The sequence below is a fragment of the Gymnoscopelus braueri genome, assembly GCF_963280865.1.
Source record: "Gymnoscopelus braueri genome assembly, chromosome: 14".
Lineage (NCBI taxonomy): Eukaryota > Metazoa > Chordata > Actinopteri > Myctophiformes > Myctophidae > Gymnoscopelus > Gymnoscopelus braueri.
This window is the reverse complement of record NC_137619.1, coordinates 28,224,207-28,250,557: the sequence shown is the minus strand read 5'-3', so window position 1 is coordinate 28,250,557 and position 26,351 is coordinate 28,224,207. Positions and strand designations below refer to the sequence as shown.

Sequence of the window (26,351 nt, the reverse complement as noted above, 5' to 3'; positions counted from 1 at the left end):
CCGTCACCATTGTGACATTTTACTTGACGATTAATTGTCACTCAAATAAATTGCGATTAACGATTTAATTGCCTTTCTAACGTTGAACATTATTGGAACATCATCAATAAAGATTACATTTCTGTTTGGCTTTTAGGCTTCGTAAACAAAAGTTGCACAGGGCAGATGTGACAAATAACACATATTTAACTACTTTATACTTTAACCCATTGATACCTGAAGCCGATTCTACATGTCTCCTAAATCCCAACAGTTTTCTGAAAAACCTATGTTTCTATATCAGTGGTGCTCAATCTTTTTCATGTCAAGGACCCCCAAAATTATATGTATTTGGCCGCGGACCCCCATCAAAATATTTTGTTCCAGGGACCCCCAGAAGCAAAGATTTGAGTTAAAAATGTTCGCTTTAAAAATATATTATGTTCAAAGATTTGCACACATTTTCATGATTTTTCAAAAATAGCAGATATGCAAGCTCGTAGCGCGGCACTCGGTGCCGCGCTATGAGCTTGTATATCTGCTATTTTTGAATAGCCTAAAGTGTAAAATATGCTTTTTAGCTCAAATCTAAAAATGACACAGTTCCAGGTATCAATGGGTTAAAATAAACAAGAAAATATCATAGTGTGGTTACATTTGAGATGTATTGCCCTTTGTTATCTTTTAGATGGTTGGGGAAATTCTCAGGCACCACCCAATATTATAGTAGACCTAGATTGTGGAAGTACAGTATCTCTCTGTTGTGTTCTGAAGACCAAACTCTGTGATTGTGGAGATGACAGTAGTATGTCTAACTAGACTAGACAGTCCCTTTCCCCCTACTTGACTCATTGCTGATTGTTATATAAAAAACTAAACAAAAACTAAATTGTATTTGTGGACCACATTTCATGAGACAAAGCTACTCATTGTGTTCTACAAATCTGATAACTTCGATCTGGTAAGAGTAAACCTACTTTTGATTCAAGTCAAGTTTATTTGTATACTGTAGCTCTTAATCACAGTCTCAGGGTTTTACAGGCCCACATTGAACAAAAGAAGCAGAATTGCCCCATGTCCTTAGACCCCAAACAGGCAAGGCAATCATAACTTAATATATAGTCATAAATAAATACATCACAATGTGGGATATCAAAGGGTCAATAAAGTCTGTAAGGCAATTGCCATAAAACATGGTGCTGCCTAATGCAGATCAGTTGAGGACACAGAGTGTGAAGGTGAACTGCAGGACCGTCAGTCCTAGATCACATTATACTAACAAGACCACTGACAGGTGCTCATAGTACTGCAAGTGCAAGATAAGTAGGATATGTAGGTTTTGAGTATCAAATAAAGTTCTGAGTCTAGCAGGACCAATGACTAGGATCTCTGTTTTGCCAGCGTATAATTGCAGGTAGTTTTAAGTATATCCATTTGCAGACAGGGAGGGAGTGGTCGTGAGGACCAATAGGCAGATAGATTGGGTATAATCTAGTTAATTTATCATTTATAATGTCCCCAAGTGGGTTTTTTATGTAGTCACTTACTCACAGCAGTTTGAAAGGCAGAGGAAAGGGGTCGTCCGGGTATCATAGAGGAAAAGTTCCTGCCCACCACCACGGAGACTACAGGTTTGAATCCTCCGCCGTGCATCCAGCTTGGCTGGGTGCTCCAATCCTCCTATAATTCCACAAACCTCCGGTGAGACCCAAATTGTTCTGCCCGGTTCTCCTCAGTGGCTGAAGCTATTGATCTGAAATTGCACACAGCCATTGACCATTACCATGTACCCGGAACTGCGAAGCCCGTTTTTTTTTTGGGGGGGGGGGGGGGTGGCCCCGCGAGCTATGGGATGAATGGCTCCCGGGTTGCCAGATCATGTGCGCATATCCCCCCACGGATGCGTCGACCGGGTCATGGACTAGTATACATAATTGGCTGTGCTCGCTTGTGGGAAGTCGGCAGGCGAGGGTGATCCCTGTTGAGACTCCTACAGGTTGTTCAGGTGCCTGTTGAGGGAAAATCTGAAAATACAATACAAACTGGAGACTATTCATGGATATGATGACTATAAGGTTGGTAGACGATCCACTCATCTCATTTCTAATTAGTAAAATTTACAATTTACAATAATTTGTATGTAATTTAGGTGCTCACTTATTGGTGCTGTTTTGCAAGAGCTTTGTTACCGTGTCAAAACTACATTTTGAAGTATAAAGGATTGTACAGCTCTGTATTACGGACACGGTCCATATAGAAAATCACAGACAGACACCGCACTTAAGCTGAAACCCAACAGTCCGTATAACACATTACCAGGCGACGCGTTTGTGAGCAAGACCATCGTGACACACTACTGCATTATGCTGAAGGCAAATGAAAATGGCTAACACAAGCTTAATAGGATTATTCATAAATTCTCTCCTTAATGTGTTAAAACAACAAATGGCAAAATGCTCTCTTCTCTGCCGCCAATCCTCTGCATCGCCTTCATCGTCTTAAAAAGCAAGCGAACACATTTTTAAAGCGGGCAGCACATCAAACTTTCATCGCCCTACATTAGCCCCGATCAGCACTACCCGACATAGACTCAAAACGGACAGCAGAAAATAGAGACTGAGAAATAAAATAAAATAAAGGGAGGACGGCCTCACGCCCGATTGGCCACCGGCGGGTCGGGCGGGGAAATGAGCGCTTGTCATCTTGAACCCTAACCTCTGGGAGCGGTAGCCCTGAGCAGCTGTGACACGTGCGTCCCCGGCGCGCCTGAGTCGAGCTGACTGCTTAAGAGCCGGGGCGGAAAAAAAACACAAGCAGGGCCACCGGAAAACTGAGCGCCACATTTAGAGCCTCCCTCCCACCCTCGCTGAATTATTCAGACGTCCCCAGTCGCAACAATCAGCTGGATACGTCCCCAACACAGACGCACATAGACACACATACACTTACACTATTCGTTAAATATTCATAACGGCTGGTGGCATAGGAGGAGGAGGAGGTGGGGAGAGGGGGAGAAGAGGAAGAGGAGTGTTAAGTGTTATTAGCTAAGCCGGGTTGCCAGATTGAGTTGTTTGAGGTTTGCAGAGATTTTCCGCCCAGGTCCTGTTTGGTTGTGGCAGCGTCAGCAGAAAAGCATTGTGCGGTGTGTTGGTGTGTGTGTGTGTGTGTATGGGGGGTGCGCTTTAGACTGTTGCATGAGTGGAGAGGGGTTATAAAGGAAACATTAAGCCTAGATCGGCTATTTAGTGTAAGCTGACAGGCGGCTTAAGACATTGTCCACAAGGTGCGTTGTCCTATAACCCGATTCATACTTAGCTGCACAACGGTGTCGAAAATAGCCGACCCTACCGGTTTTCATAGACCACCACATTTGTCCCTGTGAAAGCAAAGAATTTGAGTCTTGGTAGCTGAACCTTATTTAATACTGAATGTCATTGAAACATAAGGAATGATGTATTATATTGTATATGAAATATCTGACGAATGCACGTTTCCTTTGCATGTCTCTTGGGTATTCAGTTGGTGAGTAGTTATTTTTTTTATATCAAATAACTGTAATTTTTTTTATTTTTTCCAGTGGTGACGTTGATTCTGCTATAGAGATTTTGGAGGCACTGTACACAGAGCCAGGGAGCTTATTCCCCAGCATGTCCTTCGTCTTCAGAAAGGTCCTGGAGGAGAACAACGACAAGGCCATGGACAAACGTAAGACAGACCGACACCGGATATTAAACAATGATAGACAAACCAGTGTTACAGTTTGTAGTCATGAAACCTGGAAGATTAGAAATGCTTTTTTAATAAGTCATAGACCTATCATTTATTTTGTAATATGGCCTTTTCTCCGGGGACTGTTTCCAAATTCAAATTAATCTGCGCTTTAAAATGCATTAAAACTCAATGATAATGAGGGGCACGGTGGCGCAGTCGGTAGCGCTGTCGCCTCACAGCTAGAAGGTCCTGGGTTCGATTCCCGCCGGGGACGCTGTGGGCACTGGGGGCGTGTCTTCTCCTCCGCGTCATCAGCGCCCATACCCTAGGTGGGGTTGGCGAAAGGGCCTACTCTGTGTGGAGTTTGCATGTTCTCCCCGTGTCTCCTAGGGTAGTTAATACCCTCACAAAAACATGTAGTAATCCTGGTCACTATACCGCCTCCCCCATGACAGCCGGGGCGCCTGATGGAGGGGAAGGGAACTGGTTGGAATAACGTGTTCCTTCCACGCGCTACGTCCAACCAGGGAAAACTCCCCCCTGTCAGGTGACAAGAAGGTCAGTTGGCTCTCATGCCTGAAGGAAGCATGAGCTCGGCCCTGGCCTCCCTACTGTGGGGTGACAGGTGTAATACTGGTGTAGGGCTGGTGTAGTGCCCAGGATCACTTAGGAAATTGGCACCGGGTGAAAAAAAAATGGGTTACAAAAATCGCGGGATAAAAATTTAGAAAAAAAAAAACTCAATGATAAAGTAACCTATTCATACTCATATTTTGTGTGTTGGATTACCTACAGTATCTCAAGCAAGTTTCAAGTCTATGCGATTTCATTTTCATACCATACTGAAATGAATGAAAGACAAAGAAAAACATGTCTTATATAAGCATGCCGCCATAATGGTCCTTTTAAGAGTGATCACAGTATTAATCATGAAACATCAATCCCTTTCACTGTTTAGCCAGTTGAGTTTTATCATACATGCAAGAGATAATCAATGGGGAGCAGGTCATTATTGAGGAATAAAGCCAGTGATTAGACCCTGATGCGAAGCGGAAGCAGTCTTTATCACCCTGAAGGGGTTTATTTGTTAAAATGACCTGCTTGCTCGCTTTGAAAAGGATTTCATTGATTTGAAAAGGATTTCATTGCTTACAGTAATGAAAATAGTCCATTAATTTATGGCAGGTGCATCCAGTGCAGCACGATCGGCCCGGAAAACAACGAGAAGTGTTGATTAAATATAATCAATATTCGGTTGCTGCATTGTCTATTTCTAGCTTCAAATGTTTTCAAAAACATTCTTGAGTGTACTGTTTAGCTGTAAATGACAATGTGTGTTTGTTTACATGGCTGCAAAAATCAGATTGATATGAGCCAGGTGCGTGAGTCTTTGATTAGACAGCAGTCTATTATTGAGTTCAGCGGTCATTAATCAAAAATAACAGACCGATGAATTCAGTGATTGACCAATCAGAATCAAGCATTCAACCAAGCCGTGTTATAAATTATAAATATCATGTTGGTGAAAATGATATACAGTATTTAACAGCCTTAGATTCAACTATATCATCACGTGTATCATAAAACTAATGATAGTTATTAATCTGTGTGTGTGTTACAGTGAGTGCTATGGCAGAGCGCCTAGCCAATCACTTCGCCTGCTACAGGCCAGCCACAGACCTCTTCCTGGAGCTACTAGAGATCGACAAAGTAGAGGATGCAAAGTTCATGCTAGCGGTAAGTGTGTGTCCATACTGTCCGTCTATATGCCTCAAGTTGGTGTGTATGTGTGTTGGGGGTGGGCTTGTGTATGTTAATCCTCTATAGCTGGAAGCCTCTGAATGAATTGATAACTAAAACCAGCTCACGGTTCCAGAAACTGCAGAACTGTAGTTTCAGAATTACAAGTCGTGCCATTTACTCAATAACCGTTACTAGGGAAAGATTGTTGGAAAAAAACCTATAAACAATCCCCACTTTATCTGGGATATAGTGTACCTGCATGCATTACTGCATTCCAAAGTGATAATGGAGTGCTGGTGGCCAAGTTTCCCTCTCAGAAAACAGAGAGACCACAAAGGTTTGTTCTCATCACACAGAAAGTGTTTAGCTTTCTGATGCTTCTGTTAATTCATCCATTGATAACTCGGAGATTTGTACACTGTCAGAGTTCAATTAACATTCAGATGCAACGGCAAGATAAGCCTCTGAAAAGCACTGGGAAAAAAACGTCTGTGTGTGTATAGCAACATCCATCTAGCATTCCTCTAGTTGACTTATTTATCCAGATGCATATCCCTCTCATTCATAGTAAAAGCGGAGGGGGAAACTTCCCTCCATCCCACCACACCACACTGGGTAGGCTGTGTGAAATTGGCCTGCTGCCACTTTACTTATGTGATCACGCTTCATCAAGTGCAGCTCCATGACTCTGCGTTCGGCTCTGGGGATGTGAATATGTACCAGCTTAGATGAGTCAGACAGGAAACAGAACACAAGATAGATGAGTGGAAGGCATCAGAGAGAGTGGGGGGAAACCAGGCGAGGACAGACGGAGGAGAGAGAGATGGCTTGCCTTCGGTCCACCTCAAGCCGTCCACCAGTAATCTCCTGGTTTATAGTCGCTCGCTCCGTCTATCAATCATTTAGCGGTGTTTCTGACTGGCGTGCATGCTAATGAGCGTGGATATGTTACTTAACTGCTGTTGCTGACCACCATTCATCACTATTTCAAAAGGAACTAAATGCACCCGTGTTTAGTAGGTCACAAGACGCTGTTCTCACTTTCTGTGTTATCTCTCTTTATGAAGATGGGGAAAGAAAGAGAAGTATTGTCAAATACCGGTACAAAAAAAATAAAAAAAATTAAATGGCAAGTGTTAACCACTTAAACTTAAACCCTATATACTTAGTTGACCAATGTCCTCCATGAGGTCTATAGTTGGTCCCCTCCTTTTCCCCCCTACACCGAATGTCTTTGGTGAAAATAGCCGATCTACAAGCTCACAACGAGCTTGCCGATCTGCTATTTTTGCCAAATGTTTGCCTATTATTATGACATGCCCAGAATAGGGACGCTAGGGTTCATGTGTTTACCTGGAGGTCACATACTGTAGACAAGACATTTGCTGTGATGTTCCTGCTCCCTCCCTGACCTCCAGAGTCATTATACAGTAGGTCTCAATCATTAAACAGGCCTGTCTGACTAGCATGCATGCTAATGAACATGTATACATGACTTGGCCCTGCTCTCATCTTCATCACTAATTAATTAAATGCCAACCGATAGACTCCATGTTTTTTTTCCAGGCTGTACTGTAGTCTGCTCTTTTCACATCTGTAGATCATATCTGTTGGTAATGGAAGAGAAACGTGTGCAGTACAAGAAAATGAAACAAAATGTTTCTCAACGTGAAGATGAAATGAATCATACAGTACGTAATTGGTCTGACGTGCTTTGAAAGTTCTCGGCGTTCTTATGTTACACATAAATTGTTTCAAGTGAAGTTAAATAGAAACGGTCCTCAAATGACTTTGCACACGTTGTTGTTCAGGATAAACCGGTGCCGACCAGCCTGGACCGGTAGGTTCCGGTTTGTAACTCGCCATGGTCCGCCACCTTACTCCCCCACCCCCAAAACCACTAGTCCAGGTCACTGCGGGTGACAACCCGGCTCCTTATTTCTGTCCCATTATAAATGAAGCGGGCAAAAAGGAACTCTGAAAAGCTTCTATCTAACTAGCTACACAGATGATGATAATGACAGGCAACCTGTCCAGTGGGAGGGTGGAATGAGTGCGAGAGCCATTCAGCCACTGAAATGTGACCAGAAAACATAGAATAGTAAAAAGCGGGAAGGCGGATACTCTGTGCCTTTGGGGAAAGGATGTAGCTCTTATGTAGTGGTGTGTGTGCGTGTGTGTGTAGCGGAGAAGGTAGCCCCTACCCGGCCTGGCCTTTTTGGAGTGTTCGGTCTAGCAGAGAGAAAGAGAGGAGAGAGATCGGGGGGGGGGGGGTGGATGTAAGAGCGAGGGGGGTTGAGTGAAGTCGCATAGTTTTAGTCTAATCTGCCTGATTGTACCAAAGCCATTCTGCCGCTGAGTGACTATGTCGAGAGCGGAGCTTGGTGTGTGTGCGTGCGTGTGTGAGTGAGACGGCTAAAAGCCTAGCAAGCCCCTTTTAATTCTGCAAGGAGAAGGAGTGAAACGCGTCAGTTCACGACTGGCTAGTAATATGACCTCATTGCATCTCAGCCCAGAGAAAAAGAAACACACACGGCCTCTCTCCGTTCTCACCCACTCACTGGCATAGCACACTGCAACTTTCATGCAACACACACGTACGCGCACTTGAAACGTGTGCTGCGTAGCCAGGCAGATCTGAGTTAAAATGTCTAGCAGGAAAGGCACACAGATCTGTGAATTATCGTATTTGACTATACTGTACATTATGTGGACTAAGTGCAGAGAAAATTGCTCCATTCTATGTTGGCATTTAAGTCAAATACTAAGCTTGTAACTCGTCTGTCTCTCTGTGTTTTTCTCTCTTTCCAACTATTTCTCACTCTCCCTCTCTTCTCGCTCTCTCTCCAACTTATCACTTGCTATCATTATCTCTCACTTCCTGGTTTGAGTTAATTGGGTAATGGCAGGAAGTGGTACAGGCCAAAATCACCCAATGAAAAGCTTGGGGTATATTTAGATTTCAACTAAGTGCTAGATTGGTGGCCCTTTATGCGACTAAGTGTAGATAATTATGCTTTTTGAAGTGAGTGGTGCTGTATATTAATTATATGTATTATAATTCCTAAAGAAACCAGGAGTTGTGTTTCTGACCCACTTATTAAGTCAGTAATTAACCTATGACCTGGATGTGTGTGTGCATGGGCTTGCTCGTGTGAGAGAGAGAGCGAGGGAGAGCTTATGAGTGAGCTTGTGTGTTTATATATGTCATTGACAAAGAGGTTGGAGGGTTCTTTGCTTTAAAAAATAACCCATTTGATCAATGTCAGGCCTCATTGTGACAGTGTCATGTCTTTTGTCCCCCCGTCTGCCATAGCGCTGTAACGCAGTGGCTGAACAGAAGGCTGTGCTATTGTCGTACCTAAGTCGACTGTCCCAGAAACCTGGACAGGTAAGACATTTGATTTCTTCTACATACAGTACATGAATACATCTTCAACATGTGCATGACACCAGCCTAATACTGTTGTAAAGTACCTCCCTTCGAACATCTTTACATGTGTTTCTCACATTTTGAATTGCTTTTCATTATATCGTCATGAGGATTATTGTGTGATAGTTCATAATTCAGTGATCTGCCATCCCCTTCCTAACATTTTGAGCTCTTTCTACAAGAAATGCAACTTTCTCTGAGCTTCCCTTTAACGTGGTTCTACGACATACTGCCTATTCTTTGAGCTCCACTGACGTGCATTGTGTCATATATGCACGAACACACACACACACACACACACACACACACACACACACACACACACACACACACACACACACACACACACACACAGACTTGTCTAAACTGTCTATGTATTTATTTTCCTTTGTATGTCTGTGTGTGTGTGTGTGTGTGTGTGTGTGTTTTGCTGTATATGGCATGCAGGTGGGCAAGGTCAAGAGCCTTATGACCCTGATTCCAGATTTCGCAGAGAAGGACGTCCAATACACATACATGATGAAATGTTATGGTAAGAAACACACACACACACACACACTCAAGAGGCCGGGCGAGATCTTGTGCAGTAGACAAAGTGGTGCAGTGATCGGCTCGCTGGCCTGTGGCTAACTTGTCATTAGCGACAGGATTAAAAATGCATCAGAGCAAGTGTGTGTGTGTGTGTGTGTCTGTGTCTTTGCAGCCGAACAGACAGGCATTCAGGGTTAAAAGAACACATGTCCTCTAATGAGTTGGCCGTCCTGGCTAGCCTAGCGTGCTAATCGCAACACGCTCCGCCACTCTGTTCTTCACCTCTCTCCCCTTTATGTCCCTCGCTTCCTGTCCTTCAGCCTACCTCCTCCTCCTCTCATCTCCCAATGCTTCTATTGTCTTCTTTCTCCTCATTCACCTCCGTCTACTCTGTTTCCTCATCCTCGCTGGTGTTCACCAACTCCTTCCTTCCCTCCTCTGTACAGAAAGTGAACATGACTATTTAATTAGTATTAGCTAACCGGCCGGTCAGCCCAGGGCCACGGCTAGATTAGCAATGCTCTGTTCTCCTCTGTACCGTTCCCCTCTTCTGTTTTTTTGTTACGTCTGCTTTTGTTCTTTAGTTTTCCCCCCCATCTCATCTTTATCTCTCACTCTTTACAAACTACACACTTGTGCTTTACTCTGTTTGACCTCACATTGCTGTTGCCTTGCTATATCAATTAACGCAACAATTTAACCACCCTAGCAATCCTATTTTGGGGGAACATTCGCCTTGTGAGCTTGTAGATTGGCTATTTTCTGAGATTTGTTGTAGAAGGAAAAAAGTGGAGATCAAGTACAGAGCCGACTCTGGTCAAGTTTACTAGGTAATAGAGGGTTTATGTGATTTATTCTTTATGTAGAGCCGTGGTTCAGACGGGAACACACAAAAGTTAAAAATATTTAGGTGTTACTGTTCCAGAAGAGAAGAACATTTTAATCACAGCTAAACATGAGAAAACATCCACCATTTGCTGTGGAGTTACATCCCACCCTGACTGCCAGCAAGTGAGCAATCTGGCTGCGAAATCGCACAACAAACTTTCCTTCATGAAGCTACAATGTGGCGCGCGCGCGCGCACACACACCCACACACACAGTCTCCGACAGATACTTCTTTCATACGCAATTACGCATGAATGCACAAACACAGTATGCATAGACAGATATCACAGTTCTCCCTTAAATAGGGGACCTAGTCCCTTCCTTGAGTAAAAACAACCACTAGATAAGGGTCTCACTATACTGTCTGACTGTTTGAATGATCCTGAAATACAAATATGAAATAACACTTTTTGAAATATGTATGGGGCTGAAACCGTTTCCAAATTTGGAGTCGTATGTCATAGATATGTCATTGACTCACAGGCTTGCCACATGAAGTCTGAGATCCACAACTGGAGACGCACTCTTCCCATGCGGATCCTGAAATACACATTACATGCACACAAGAAATAAATGAACACAAAATATGAAATAGTTCCTGTTAGATTTCCTGATTTGCTGACGGTCTGTCTTTGTGTCTTTTTCTGGCGTCTCTCAGCTCAGGATAACGACCTGGCATCAGCCAAAGATCTTCATGAACTGATGGTGAAGGAAGGCGTGCATTTGGACGACCTGTCACTAAAACGGTTGGCCGTGCTCTACCGCAACGCCGGGGAGGCCGTCCCCTACACAGAGCCCCCTGTGAGTCACACACACACACACACACACACACACACACACACACAAACACACTCGTACAGGGAGACACGCTACATTTTTTTTTAGCAAATGTTAAGTGGTGTAAGTGCCTTGTTCAAAATGGTGAGTGTTGTGAGAATGGTTTCTCTGGTACAACTCCCAATCTCAAACTGTGAACCTTGCAGCCCTCAAACCACACTGACATGGGGCCAATGCCAAGAATAGCCCCTTGGCAGGATTAGGATCCTGAAAGGTAAAGAATGAAAAGCTAGTGACTTTAAGGTTATTTTAGTGGCCAATAATGCTCATTTGCCAATACATCAGCACATGCCATCATATACCGACCAAGCCCTCATCTTCCGATATATACTGTAGACTACTGGTCATATAGTCTACTCTACAGTATTGTCTAGTATCAAAGGTTGTACAAAATGACACCATTCATCAATTCATTGCAATGAGCGAGTTGCTACAATCTGTAAAAGCCTCTGACTTTGGGACCGACGTGGATATAATTACCTACTGTACAGATAAGACATCTGACAATTTCAAAGGGCCTGCCATTGGTACTTCAGTGGAAAGTCCAAGCCTTGTCATGGAGAAAGGGGGGCATTTGCCAGGTGTGAAATGGTGTCATTTAACACCTGGGTGACAATTCAATGGTGCCAATCCAGTGGAGACAAAGAGGCAAATCAGGCGCGACAATGGGGGGAAAAACATTACTTTACTTTACAGGGAAAGATCAAGGAAGTGTGAAGAGGTCGGCTATCTTATCTGCACAAGCACAGTGACTCTCTCGGTCAATGACTTGGAAAGAGCGTTTTGGAGTGATGGAAGAACACAGGCAAGTGACTTTGTTGGCATCATGAAGCCGTTAACATGACCGTAGCAAAAAGAAAGCTTATTATGTACGTTACTAGCCTACCTACACAATCAACTGGCCATGCTTAAATAATTTATTTCAACCTTTAGTTGAACGAGGTTGAGATGCTTAGCCTGAAGCATTGCTCAGTCTAGTTGGTGTATTCTCTATAATGTTACAGCACACTATGCGGTGTAGCTTGTAGACATATCACTCGTTATTTTTGGCAAACAATACCCCTGCATGATCAATACAAGTAGATAAATGATGCTTTATGAAACTATGGACAAAAACACCGCAGAGGGCAGTGCATCAGTACGTGAAAGAAGCGCTGCGCTACACAGGTGTAGCAATCAGTTAGGTGGTGGCGGTGCACACGCACGTACTATCTAAACACGCATACAACGTGTATTAAATTTTGGCCGATTAATTTAACACCTGGCCGGAATAATATAATGTTGTCGGTCACAGAAAATGCCTAGCCGAAACCCAGCTCTACACACTCTGAATCTGAATAAAGCAACAACAGCAGCAGTGGAAAAAAACACACATACCAGCAAGTCCTAACGTGTGTGTGTGTGTGTGTGTGTGTGAAGCTGTGCCTGTACATGGATTGTGTAAGTGAGAGAGTGTCACAGCAATAGACTCCATCTATGTGTAGCTCCTATTGCTGTAGAGTTTTCAAGTGCATTGCACATTTTGTTAAGTCCATGCAAGGCTGTTATTAGTGGATGACTTGTGTGCGTGCACACATGCACAGCACACACGCACGCCCCACACACACTCTCACTGCCTCTGTATTATTCACAGTCGGAGAGGTAAAGTGAGGCCAGGTTTTATAAGCACAGGAGAATGTCCTTGGGGAATGGGAGACGTGCACATTGCAGTCACCTTTCCTCACCTCTTCTCATCTCTCTCCCTCTCTCTCGACAACCTCTTGTACCACCTTAAAACCGACCATAAAATGGTGATCCGCCTCTGCTGGCTACTGGTATTAAATAGAGATGGCCGTGAGACTTGCTTTTTATGGTCTGTATCTTTTGTAGTGGTGATGTGTAGCTTTTTCCTGTCTACAAGACAGACTGTGCCAGAACATTACGTGAATATACTCAAAATATAGAGGTGCCCCACTAAAGTTTGCGATTGTATCTGGAAAAAGTTTTCCACAAACCAAACTCGGGGTCAATACTCTGCCTGTCCATCACCCCCTCTCTCCTTTCCTCCTCCTCTCGTTCCCTCCGTTTGTCATAGTGGCTTCCAGGACAAAGTGTCTCAGGAGAGAGGAGATAAGAAAGGTGTTGAGCCCCCTCCAGCCCCTCTCTTTCTCAGTCAATCAATCCTTCTCTCACACAATCACTCTCGTCCTCTTTGTACGACGAACACAGCTACTTATTGACATTAAATCCTTGCGTTATTAAGGGACTGTACGACGTGGGGAACAACTGTAATCTGTGAAAAGCATTCACACCCCCACCTGCCCTAAACCCACACCTCAGAGTAAAAGAACACAACTCTTTGGATCAAAACGGTGATTAATTAGCAGAAGCCAGAGTGAGGAACGGAAAGAACAGTGAGTTGTATGGACGTATGTGTGCGTGTGTGTAGCGAGCCTGCTTACAAATCCCTTATTTGTATATTAATGGGAATTTCAAGATGAAAGGAAACAACCTCACCATGGTAAGTGGAGACTATTTAGCTGAGCCCAGAGGGGCCTCGGCAGTTGCTTACTTTTTGGAAAGTATTTCACACACACACACACACACACACACGCAAATACAAATGCACAAACGAAAAACAAAACACACACTCTGCCTATGAAACAATGGCTTTTGTTCCCCATACAAGTCGTTGGGAATAGTTTGTTCCTGTTTGATGCTAATTTGCTCTTTATCTCCTCTCTCTTTTGTCTATGCTTCCAGGAGTCCTTTAAGTTCTACGCAGAAAAGCTGAAGGAGGGAAAAGCCCAAGCAGCAGCAGAGGAGTAGACTCGTTCTCCCAGCCTCACCTCTTCCCTCCATCCCTCCATTCTTTGTCCTTAATTTAGTTTTTTACAAGTTCTTTGAGTTGGGGTAAAATAAATTGTGAAATACTGTGTTCATGCTGTCGTTATGTTAAAGTTTGTCCGCTGCACCGCTGAAAATGAAGATGATTATGTACAGAAGTATTTATGCTAATAAATAAAGCTAGGAATCAACATGGCGTCCTGTTTTCTCGTTGCTCAAAAGGTGTGTGGGTTTGTGTTTGAGTGTGTTTCAACTTGTCATTGGTCAACTGCTCTCTTTATCGAGGATTGCACTTTCAAAAGAACATCATAATTTGATTTACCTAAAAAATGCCAGATCCTGTGTTACTCTTACAGCTGTGATTTTCGCTGATGTCGGGCATGTCCTTATTTGTCCATAATCTGGGCACACAGACAAACAACCCCACAGACAAACTTGAACTTTATATAGATGATCTTGACATTGTGCTGCAAGTTGATGACCTTGGATTACAGTGTGAAATTTGGAGTCGTACATCATAGCTATGTCATAGATAAATGATGTCATAGATCAGTGGTTCTCAACCTGTGGGTCCCCCCATGATTTTGGGGGGGTCGCCAGATGACAGTAAATTGACTTAAGGACTTTTAAGACCCGTTTTAATACCTTAAATCTTTTTTTGAATAAAGGCCATTACGGCATCAAAAGTAATCAACAAACTATAAAAAAAACTGGTCAAACATTAGCCAAATTGTCAAATAATATAAGAAAGATCGGCTATTTTCACTATTTATCTGTGGAACCGAGTCAAACTAAATGTAATGCCTACAATTCCAAGTGTCATAGATGACATTGATGTCATTGATGTCACAGCTGGTCACATGAAGTCCGAAATCTACATTGGAGCCACACCATTTCTATGTGGATCCTGATATCCACGCAATTTGCTAGTTTAATAACGGCATAACAGCTGTCAATCAATTTTCCTAATCATCTTAATTTCTCTTGACATGATTAGATGCAGGGTTGAAGCTGTGTGTGTGTGTGTGTGAGTGCTAATTCCAAAGTAGTCATACTGTCTGACTATTCTTTGAGAATCCTACCGTTAAGGAAGAAAAACACCTTCAAGTGGAGCAACTTGATTTATTGTTCTACTAATATGGATCCAAAACATGTCGGCGATACATTTATCAGGCTTTTGCACCAGTGCAAAAAAGAAAACACAGTTTATATAATCTTCAATCTATGAGAACACAACAAAGCTCCGTTTCGGAGTGTGACTTACTACAAATTTCTCTTTGGCTTTTCTCCGCATTGCCTATACTGGCACACATGTTAAGCTTAATAACCTTACATATACAAAAAAGATTAAGCTGTAGAAAAAAAAAAGATTGAAAATGGAACAGGCAAAAGCTGCAGATGGATATCTGCTAAAGTGGCACTCTAATCATTTGCCAAGACAGAAAAAAGCAAATGAATGAAAAATTACATCATTGAAAACATGTAGAAACCAACTCTGAAGTGTTCTGCTGCCATCCAGTGGCAGACGGTGGCACGGCAATATGTACTTCTGCTAATTTGATCTAGTTTTGGACCAGTTACAGAGGGTCAAACTCTTATGGATTTTAAATAGAACTAGATTGGTCCCTCGACATTGCATGCCTGGAATTTGTGCAAGTCCTTGTCCACAAAATGTTCAACTATTGCTATCAAAATTCCAAAACATTTTAAACAAATGCTGCCTATAAGACAAACATATATGTATTCAGTCACTGTTTTCTCTAAATAATCAACTAGTTATGGCATTGTCAAGTATTCAAATAACAGTTTAGACACTAGCTGAGCCACTACAATGAAAAGTGGAAAAATATGGGCAGATTATCGAAACCAGTCGAATCTGAAACCAAAATTAGACCATTGATGGAAACCTGATGGAAACGACTCACACTCTTGCACATTGTAAAATCTTCAGTGTTAATTTATCCGTGTGTAACTCTGAGGGTGTACAATTTGCACATTCCGAGTTGTGTGTTCACCAGTCCTGGCTGGACTTCTGCTTGATGAATTTGAGTGACAGGTAGTAGAGCACCATAAAGGCTACAATCACAGCCAACATGACCAGAAAGCTGCAGTACAGAGGATACTGGTTCATTTTCATGGCCTCCACCACCTAGATATGCAGAGAAACAGAGAGAAACTACTTCAAATAACTGTATGATAGGGTGGATTTATGTCATTGTGTCAACTGAAAGACTTTTAGTATGAAAGATGTTCATCACAAAATCATCAGTATGGATTTGCGTTTGATGTAAGTTGTGTAGGAGTAGGCCTATTTAACTACAGAGCTGTGTTTATGTGACATGATTAGGAGTGCAACTGTTAATCAAACTAATTGATCACTTTTTTTTCCCAAGAGTTAGTAAATAAATCATTTAAGAAAAGAAGTTTTAAGACCAAGTAAAACAATACGACTTAAGTGGTTAATCATACCTATCGATTTAGCCGATAAAAAAAATAAAAATATGTTGCAGGTATTTTTATTTTATAGAGTTGTAGCCCTATACGTGATTGTGTGTGTTCAGTTTTAACTCACATAGATGCCATCGACCTCAAAGGTGAAATTCCCAATGGTGACTGGGTACATCAGTCCTCTGAACTGCACCTGCAACATGCCCTCAAACCCCCAACGCATGAAGGAGGCATGGGAGAACCATGACGCCACTGGTAAGTGCAACACACACACACACACACACACACACACACACACACACACACACACGATTAGCATGACATATAAACCAGCCCACAAATATAAAGTAACAGTTTGCCCAAACATGACAATACTGTCATTACAGTTGTCACATTGTCACACACTCGTCCTCATGCCAGTTGAAAGTTTCTTTGTCCACAATACATAACAGTAACACACAGGGAGGTTGCCTGCACAACTCCCATTGCATACTTCTCCAAAACCAGTCAAGTCTAAGGTGACCAGTTCTTGGCGGTCCAAAAATTACAATTACATTTCTCGACAGCTTGTGCAGCACATAAATAAAGGAAAAAGATTCTGAAACCAGACAATCGCACAGTGAGAGTAAAATACCTGTATTTACATCATTATTTAGTGCAAATGAATTGTGTTGTGGCTTGGATCAATGGAAATTACATTTACCTTAAGTTCCTATTCATCGGTATCACAATGAAAACAATTATTAAAAGTTTTAAGTTTTGAAATTGCTTTACAGTTTTTGTTAGTGTTTTACCAATTATATGGGGGCCCATTTGCAATATCCTCACGGCCCAGTGTCCCCGGCCCACAGGTTGAGAATCATGGCTTCAGATTGGATTATGCAGCACAAACTGTGAGTAATGGATATTTCCTTTGTTCCCACAGTTTAGAGTTAGGCTTGAGGACAGCGGCGTGAACATACCGCTCCCATTTCTTTGCCTTTTTGGAACTCTTAAGAAGTTGAGTTGTTTAGGAGAAGTCTGCTCTGTGTTATGTGGACAAAGATACTTCATCTGCGTTTCCGCTAGAACAGGAGTACTAGATAATGACAGTATTTTCATTGAATTATTCCTTTAAATCCTCAATTTCTTTATCCTCTCCTAGCCATGTGTTCCCAAGCTTATAAAAATACCACACTAGTTAGAAAGAAACAATACAATGTTTGTTTCCCAAACAGTGGGTCAGGACCCATATGTGGGTCGCAAGTAAATACCCCTAGTTTTTTATGATTATTTCAAAAGATAAAAAAAATAAAAATAATCACAAACATGTCAAATGTTTAAGAAGTTTAAAACAATTTAAGAAGTCACTAGTTTGTGTCCCGGGGAGACGAGATCAAATTTCTCTTTTGGGTCTCGAGCTAAAATGTTTGGGAACCACTGTTCTACAGTCTGTCTGTCTCTGTCGTCTGTCTGTCCCCTCACCTAACCACATGTTCTCCAGGCTGATGACGAAGCCTCCGGTCAGGTAGAAGACGGTGAACAGGGCGTTGCCCATGAAGGCCGAGGTCTGCAGCGTGGGCAGGGCGGCGGCCACAAACAGCGCCATGGACCGGCTGCAGTACACCATCAGCCACACCAGCAGGAAGTTGAGCAGGAAGCGATCCGGAGCCTCATTGAGCCCAGCCAGCCAATAGATGGGCAGGCCGTAGACCAGGGTGAACGCACAGTGCTCCGGTAACTCCCCAAGGATCTATGGATTGTGAGAGAACATACTTATGTGTGCAAAGAAAGATAAAGTCACACACATCACATGAACATGTACATACTGTATGCATATGCGTGTACACACACACACACACACACACACACACACACACACACACACACACACACACACACACACACACACACACACACACACACACACACACACACACACGTCATAACCACATCAGTAGGCCTACTGCAGGACAGCAGACAAGTATTTTTCACATAATTGTTTCTTCCACATGGAGCAAGACTGACCCCTACTGATATTAAAGGGGAACTGTCTTCTCAGGAATGGCTTACACCAGGGGTCCTCAAACCTGGTCCTGATATGGTCGATACCAGGACCCCAATTTATGGGGGAAATTCTTTGGCGACCCCACACTTGTTTTATAGTGCTATTTCAAAGTTGAAATAAAGCGTGATAAAAAAATAGGAATTTATGAATATTTATTAGAAAATATACTTACAAAGCTGTGATTCCTGCTGATTTTGTGTCTTATCAATGTAGTTTAAAAGTTAAGGAAAAGCATTTCTGTACACTTTTGTAAATAAGCATACAGTTGCAGTATGTAGCCTATATCTGTCTGCAGATATCACAGGCTATGCTTTTCAAAAACAAATAAAACTTAATGGGAAAGATACATTTTTATTTTTTTCAGTTGTCCAAGTCCGACCCCACCGGTAACTTCTCGTTACCCCACTTAGGGTCCTGACCCATAGTTTGAGAAAGTCCGGCTTATTTTATACTTCCAAGACATTCTCCAGAAGCTCCACACATCCAACCCCTCTGCCTACTTGACATTTATCAGTCACTCAGTCAAATAACCCAGTGGTTCTCAACCTGTGGGTCGGGACCCCCAGGGGTCTATCAGTTACACACCCCATGAAGCCTTGAATTTATGGAGATCAAAACAGTCCTACTGACCAGCCACGCCATCTTCAAATTATTGTCTAGATCTGCTATTTTGACAATATTTATCTGTGTAACCGAGTAAAAAAAAATGTCATGCCACAATTCCAAGTGCTTGTCAGGGTTCGGGGGGGGGGGGGGGTCAGTTCAAATATGATTATTTTGGGGGGTTGCTGTCTGAAAATTGCTTAAGGCTAAAACAGTGTTTTACCTTGGCGAAGAAGTAGGAAGTGACATTGTACATGCCGTCCTCCAGCTCATGGTACAGCATGGCCCTCTCTGAATGACCTGGAACAATGTGAAGAAATTGGTTAGAGGCTGAGATTGTAGCTCACAGATCGATCATTTTACCTTCTGTGCTGCCAGCAGCGTCCCTCAAACTTTTCTATTTTTTGCCCTATTAGTGGCTCTAAGAGTAGCAGTAGTGGCTCAGAGCCGCTGTCTAATGACCAAAAGCCTAATATCTCCCCCCGGCCAAGGGGGAATTCCCCTTTAGGCTAGTGGTTAAGATGTTGGCTTTCCACGCGGTAGACCCGGGTTCTGAACAATATGACACTCAACCAACTCGTATCACTCAGCAGAACTATTATTCATTATGACTCCAAGGAGTGTAACAAATGACATGAAAGTGGATCTACAACTATGAAATGCCTCATCATATTTATATCTGGAAAGAACAAGATATTTCTATATGCTTTTTCAGGCACCAAATCATTTTAGAACAGATGATAATCTTTTTTTTATATATTCTTGAATTTCCAGACACATACTAGTTCTACCTAGAACTACCTCTACCTCTATCAAAAAAAAAGGTTATTTATGGAAATTAAAACGGTTCTATGACACCTAAAAGTTCCATTAATACCATTACATTTTGGTTACATTTTATTGTATACAAATGTGTTAGAATCCATTTGGCTCATAATTTGACTTGGATTTGACATTAGGTGACCCAGACTTGTCCTTGGCTTTTGGTGGGACATTAATTCAGTTTGTAAACACAATGGTTTCATCATAACATTTTATTTATCTCATGTTATTAGGCAAGTTCATTATTTCACTTGCTGCTACGTAAGGCCATTCTGCATTTGACTAACTATCTTTCCTGACATGCCAATTCTATACAATTTTCACTAGGGCTGATCATTAGCACTTAAACTTTTATAAAACAGATCTACAAGCTCAAAACACATCGCGAGGCGACGCGCTGTGAGCTTGTGGATCAGCTATTTCTGTCATGCGACACCATCGTAGGGCAAAGTATAAAATAGGGCTTAAGTGGTTAATAGTTTGACAGCTGTCAATCACTCACATTTGGCTATGACGTCCAGCACCACAGCGAATGGAGTCAGAGCTCCGATCATGTAGAGGAGAGCCACTGTGTCCTGGATGGACAGACGCTCTTGTCCCGCCCCGTAGTAGAGAAAGCCAACCAGCAACGACATGAGGAGGGCCTCGAAGCCGTGGACCAATAGGGTGACCAGGTCTCTGAAGTCATTGTACATGTTACGCCTGGGGGGAGATGAGAAAGTTGAGGTGTGTGTGTGTGTGTGTGTGTGTGTGTGTGTGTGTGTGTGTGTGTGTGTGTGTGTGTGTGTGTGTGTGTTGCTTTCACCTGATGAGCGTGGTGAACTGGTGCAGTCTGCCAGGCAGTCTGTCCTTCTGTTTGGACACAGTGATCACCTCCTCTCCCTTCTCTCTGTTGAGCTGCTGAGCACTGGAAGAGAAGACGACAGACTCATGGAACACACAGCAACAACAGTTTAATGTGTTCATTCCACTGCACAGACCCTGCTTTATTACAATGACTGTTATCCAGTGACTGAGGACAGATTGGAGTAATATCATTCATAATCAGATAATTGACCAGATTTGTTGACTGGGCTTCTTGGGCGAAACGTTGTTTGTTAAATCATGGGAGAGTATTATACCGTGAGCGGACCTCTCCTTTAACAGAAGAATCCACACATGCACGCGCACACGCACGCCTGCCTGCCTGCACGCACGCACGACGCACGCGCACACACACACACACACACACACACACACACACACACACACACACACACACACACACACACACACACACACACACACAGAGAGAGAGAGAACTACAGCTACCTGTCAGTGTCTGTCAGTGCTGCACTGGATCCGTCTGGCTTCCACATATAGTCATCTGTATCCTGCACCTTGTCCACGAACTGCGCAGCCAGGATCCTCGCGCGCTCCAAACACTCCCTCTCCCTCTCTGGACTGCGCCTATCTATACTGATCAGATCCACTGGACACGCACGCATGTGCACACACACACACGCACGCACGCACGCACGCGCACACACACACACACACACACACACACACACACACACACACACACACACACACACACACACACACACACACACACACACACACAGACACAGACAGACAGAGGGTTGAAAGGTAAAGGGATAGGGCACATTATTAGTCAGCTGTGTATAATTGTCTAGTCCAATCTGTCATCACAATGTATGTTATGCATGTTATGTTACTCTCTAGTAAGAGTTCATTTAACTCTGAGTGTACAAATGCAATCAAATTTTGCACTTTGAGTTTGAATATATCTCTGGACCAGTACTAAAACAAATTTCATGTCAGTCTCCTCTCCCTCTCTCTCGCCATCCCTGCTCCACATTTCACCCACCGTAGAAGTCAGAAGGGTTGCAGTATCGGGGGCAGGGGTGTCCCAGGGCGGTGAAGTAGGGCACCATGTCCCGGGCAGGCCCGCAGTAGACGGCCGAGCCGGAGGACAGCAGCACCACCAGGTCGAACAGCTGGAATATGTCCGAGCGAGGCTGGTGGACCGACAGCAGCACCAGCCGGTTCCCTCGCGCCAGGCGGGACAGTGTGATCACCAGGTTGTGGGCCGTGAAGCTGTCCAGGCCTGACGTGGGCTCGTCTAGGATCAGGATGCCTTGGGGGCAATAGCGGATCAGGTTGAAGACCATCAAGTACAGGTATGGGACTTTATGTCTGTCTGTTTGTACTGTAATTGTGTGTGATTCTGCGTGGTTATTAAAGGAGTAGTTCACATTCCTAAGCCAATAATTTGATGACTGGTGGAGTCTCCGGTCTCCTACTGAATTCAAGGCCTCATAGGATGTGTAATTGATTGAAAATAAGTAATTTTTTTGGTGAACTACTCCTTTTAAAAAATATGTCTGTCTCTCTCTCTCACCAGGGTTCCAGAGCAGTTGGACAGCTATGCTGACTCTCCTCCTCTCTCCTCCAGACACGCCCCTCACGTACTCATTCCCCACCCTGGTGTTGGCGCACTGTCGCAGCCGCAGCTCGGCAATGACATCATCAACCTGCGACGGGAAAACGGTAGACGCGGTTAGGTATCCTTGCAGGACGTGCAGATGGACCAGCATTAAGGTATATACTGTAAAGTGATTAAGGGACAGACATTGCCATCATTAAACTATCTGTCTAGTTGGTGTTATTTGTCACTCAAATACAGTACAGGACTGATAAAGTATGTGTGTTGGACCCTGTATACATCTAAGCAGAAAGTATTTTGAAAGTTCATACAATGAAAGAAGAACTTGACCTTGGCTAGAACCTTGTGCTCTTTGGAAAGCATGGCAATGCTTAAAGAGAAATGTCAAGGCAGAGTTTAGAATTATTTGAATTAATTTACAAACACAACTAAAGCTAGGTCCAATGGAGATAATATCTCCACTCCATTTAGTTTTGCAGTCTCATGGCAAACCTTTACTACATACTGGATATTGTTTGGATCCTGTAATAGTCTTACCCTCTTGTCCTTTTGAGCCTGGGTGAAGTGTGTCGGGAGCCTGAGCTTGGCTACGAAGGCCAAGGTCTCTCGGACGCTGAGGTGTGGGAGCAGGCGGTCATCCTGCCGCACGTGGGCGATGTTCTTCCTGACCACACGCGGTGTGCTGGGCTTCCCGTTGATCAGAATCTGACCCGACTTGATCACGCCACTCTCATCACGGCACGTTATGATGTCCAGCAGAGAGGTTTTGCCGCAGCCTGGGGTTAGGTGGTTAGACGGGTAATTAACACTAGTCAGCGTCTGCTCACAAACCTTGGAAGACAGTCTGGCAGGCAATCTGGTGTGTGTGTGTTGGTCTGCGCAATACACTATGTTTTATGTTACCTGAGCTGCCTATGATGGCCAGCATCTGTCCACTGTGTACTCGGAGATTGAGCCTGTTGATGGCTGTCTGTTTGTCTCCCTTCATCTCCCAGGGCATCTTAAACTCTGACAGCCTCTCATACCAGGGGATCTGGGCTGCTGTGTCCACCTAGTGAGACACACAAACACGCACGTGCACAGGTTTTCCGAACTGTCAGGCACATTGCTTTGTCTTCATTCATTCATTCCATATAACCGATCTAACCCTAATCCTTACCCTAACATTACATCTAACACAGGTATGCCTAACATTAAAGGTAGGGTAAGTGATATTTCATTGTTAAAATAAGTGTTAAATATCTCTATATTCTGATAGTACTCATTGATATCGAGTGTTTGTTCAGTAACAGGAGTCTTCCTTTCTCTCCGGCTCTTTAGGAAACAGGGAATGCATGTCCAGGTTGGGATACAAATTTTATCCAATCAGGGTTGATGTGGTTAAGTGCGCTAGCTGTTCTCCGGAGAGGGTTTCTCTTGCCAAGAAATAAATCAAGAGAGACAGCCCTGTCCTGTTGTTACCTCATAGTGCAGGTCTTTGACCTCCAGCTCGTTGCATCCACCGCTGTAGGTGAAATACAGACTGCTGTCTTCCTCTGATGATGAGAACAACTCTATATCGCGACTCTGACATGGTAGAGAGAGAAAGAGAGAGGTAAATGAGTACCACACACACACACACACACACACACACACACACACACACACACACACACACACACACACACACACACACACACACACACACACTTGAGTAATTTGTTTAGGATGGTCAAAATATTTCCCCTCTAATGTGTGACAGAGTCATGCCATTTATTTTTGTTGAGTATCAAAGTCCTGATACGCAACAACTGCTCTTTGCTCCAGTTTGCTTTACAGAGATTCTTGGTGGTTCGATGGCATGCCAAGAATGATCCATGTACTGTACAGAAACATATTGACATCCCTGCATTATTAATGTGGCCATATATGTGGGTATGGTTATAAGGGGGTCATAATGTCATAATGTGGAATGTGAATGGTAATTATTCTCGTCTGAGAATCTCTGCACAGCAAAATTGTTAATTTATCCATTTGTAACTCAGAGTGTACACATGTAACCAAATGGACCTGTAATACTTACTACTTAAAATCAAACACTGAGGATTTTACAGTGTATGTGCCTCAGAATTGCCTTAGTTGTAGAAGTCATTAAAGGACATTGTCCTCCTTAACTTTAACAGCCATTTGCTATCTGCTGTACACATCATATTGTAGTCATTAAAATAGTCAGCACCATAGTCATTAATCAATAATCATACACCATACCATATGAATGGTCAGGTGTGTGTGTGTGTGTGTGTGTGTGTGTGTGTGTGTGTGTGTGTGTGTGTGTGTGTGTGTGTGTGTGTGTGTGTGTGTGTGTGTGTGTGTGTGTGTGTGTGTGTGTGTGTGTGTGTGTGTGTGTGTGTGTGTGTGTGTGTGTGTGTGTGTGTGTGTGTGTGTGTGTGCGTGCGCGCGTTTACACGTTTGTATGTGTAAACAATTGCTCCCTGAGTCCTTTTGTGGGTCCAGGGTCCATTTGAAACACGGCCTAATGTTATGGTTATGTACTCTTGTCATTCTCTCATCTAGATAAGTGCACAGATAAAATCTAAGACAGGCTGACGTTCTAATAGATAACAAGATATGGGTTAGAGGTGGCAGCTGTGTCTCCAATTATAGGTTACGCCTTATCTTGACCATGACTTTTAAATGAGTCCACTATCACTGAGCAGGAACCTTCACTTGCACTGGAATGATACCTCACTGTGTGTGTGTGGATTGAAGTGAATTTGGATGCGTGTAAGATTGCAGATTGCTTTTAATATTCACAAGCATCGTAGGGTGTACATGCATTCAGGTCCCCAGCTGAAATCAAACCGGGGACATTACTAAGTGTTTGATGCACTGGTCATTGGTCAACTATTACATTGACAACCACTACTTTTTACAAATACACAGAAAAACATGAGTGTTCATTTAACTGTGAGAGTGTACAAATGTAACCAGGTATCCTAATGGACCTGTAAGACCTTTTTGGTTACATTTGTACACTCTCAGAGTTACAAATTGATCAATTAAAACTGAGGATTTGACTGTGCACTAAGTAGCTTGATTAGCCACCGCAGCCTGTAGAAAGTTACTGGGAATGTTGTTGTCTCAGAGATTACTTTTTAACAAATCTCCATGTATTGTAAGTGTACTGTATGTAAAACATTTATGCGTTTCATGTCATTGTCTCTTTCTGCCCTCATTTTCCGTTCTCTAACCATCCTATGTAAATAAAGCTAAACAAAATGTTTTTAATATATGTTCTTTTAGTGCTGATGCAGCTGTTTAAACCGGCTAGGACCTCTGGCTACTGCCATTAGATCTGTGGTCTCCAGCTACTGGCATTAGATAGATCTGTGGTCTCCTGTACCCATTGACATCATGCCTGGAGTCCTGAATCTGTTAGAAATGCTTGCTTTTTCATTCTACCTGACAGTCAACTTACAGTAAGGACCTCAATGAGATTTGAGATATTAAAAAGAAAAATATTGAAAAAATAAAACTTCAACAAAATAATTGTATTTAGCGAATGCAAAGCCCTTGAGCCAAGCAGTTGGATGCTGTATGGAGGGTGACTAATCCTCCTTTTAGTTGTTGCAGAGGTAAAACTTCACTGATGTGTTTGAATAATTAATCATGCAAGACTTTAAATTAATTGTCATGGAGAGATGGAACAAATAATGTACTCAAAGCTACTCTACTGTAAATGCCACCACTACGGTATACACAGTATGCAATCAATCAATGCATGGTGCAATAGACCTTTATATCATGTTGTGTCCAGTTCAAGTCCTGCCATTAACATTTAAATGATTCCCATATTTGCAGAATGCAGACTGACCTTGTGTGTTGACCCGTCAGTGCGACCGGGGTTAGGGTCTAACTCTGTGTCCATGGTGATGCAAGTTGTTGGTTGTAGTTTGTAGGGTCAGGGGTCAATTCCCCCCTTTTTTCTTCTCTCCGTCCTCCAATATTACCACCTGTTTGTGCTCTGATCTATCTCTCACTCTTACTTTGTT

General features: G+C 43.0%; 2 protein-coding genes across 2 annotated transcripts in view; one reads left to right on the top strand and one right to left on the bottom strand.

Annotated features, from left to right (window-relative positions):
• The window catches only part of lrpprc (leucine-rich pentatricopeptide repeat containing), a gene marked incomplete at its 5' end in the record, with an annotated part of 69,466 nt that extends 55,333 nt beyond the window's left edge, over window positions 1-14,133 (top strand). Inside the window, 6 exons of the mRNA XM_080450418.1 lie at window positions 3,557-3,684; window positions 5,312-5,427; window positions 8,750-8,824; window positions 9,314-9,398; window positions 10,944-11,086; window positions 13,865-14,133. Of these exons, the coding sequence (XP_080306544.1) occupies window positions 3,557-3,684; window positions 5,312-5,427; window positions 8,750-8,824; window positions 9,314-9,398; window positions 10,944-11,086; window positions 13,865-13,930 (613 nt within the window). The 3' untranslated portion in view covers window positions 13,931-14,133. The remainder of the gene's footprint in view (window positions 1-3,556; window positions 3,685-5,311; window positions 5,428-8,749; window positions 8,825-9,313; window positions 9,399-10,943; window positions 11,087-13,864) is intronic.
• Window positions 14,134-15,959: 1,826 nt separating this feature from the next.
• Window positions 15,960-26,227, bottom strand: abcg8 (ATP-binding cassette, sub-family G (WHITE), member 8; the record flags this gene model as incomplete). The annotated part of the gene is made up of 13 exons (XM_080449651.1): window positions 15,960-16,097; window positions 16,521-16,648; window positions 17,861-18,128; window positions 19,270-19,346; window positions 20,371-20,570; window positions 20,674-20,775; window positions 21,180-21,339; window positions 21,742-22,011; window positions 22,276-22,408; window positions 22,858-23,096; window positions 23,224-23,371; window positions 23,782-23,886; window positions 26,174-26,227. 13 exons carry the CDS (start codon window positions 26,225-26,227, stop codon window positions 15,960-15,962), a joined length of 2,022 nt encoding a protein of 673 aa, XP_080305777.1.
• Window positions 26,228-26,351: the final 124 nt, after the last annotated feature.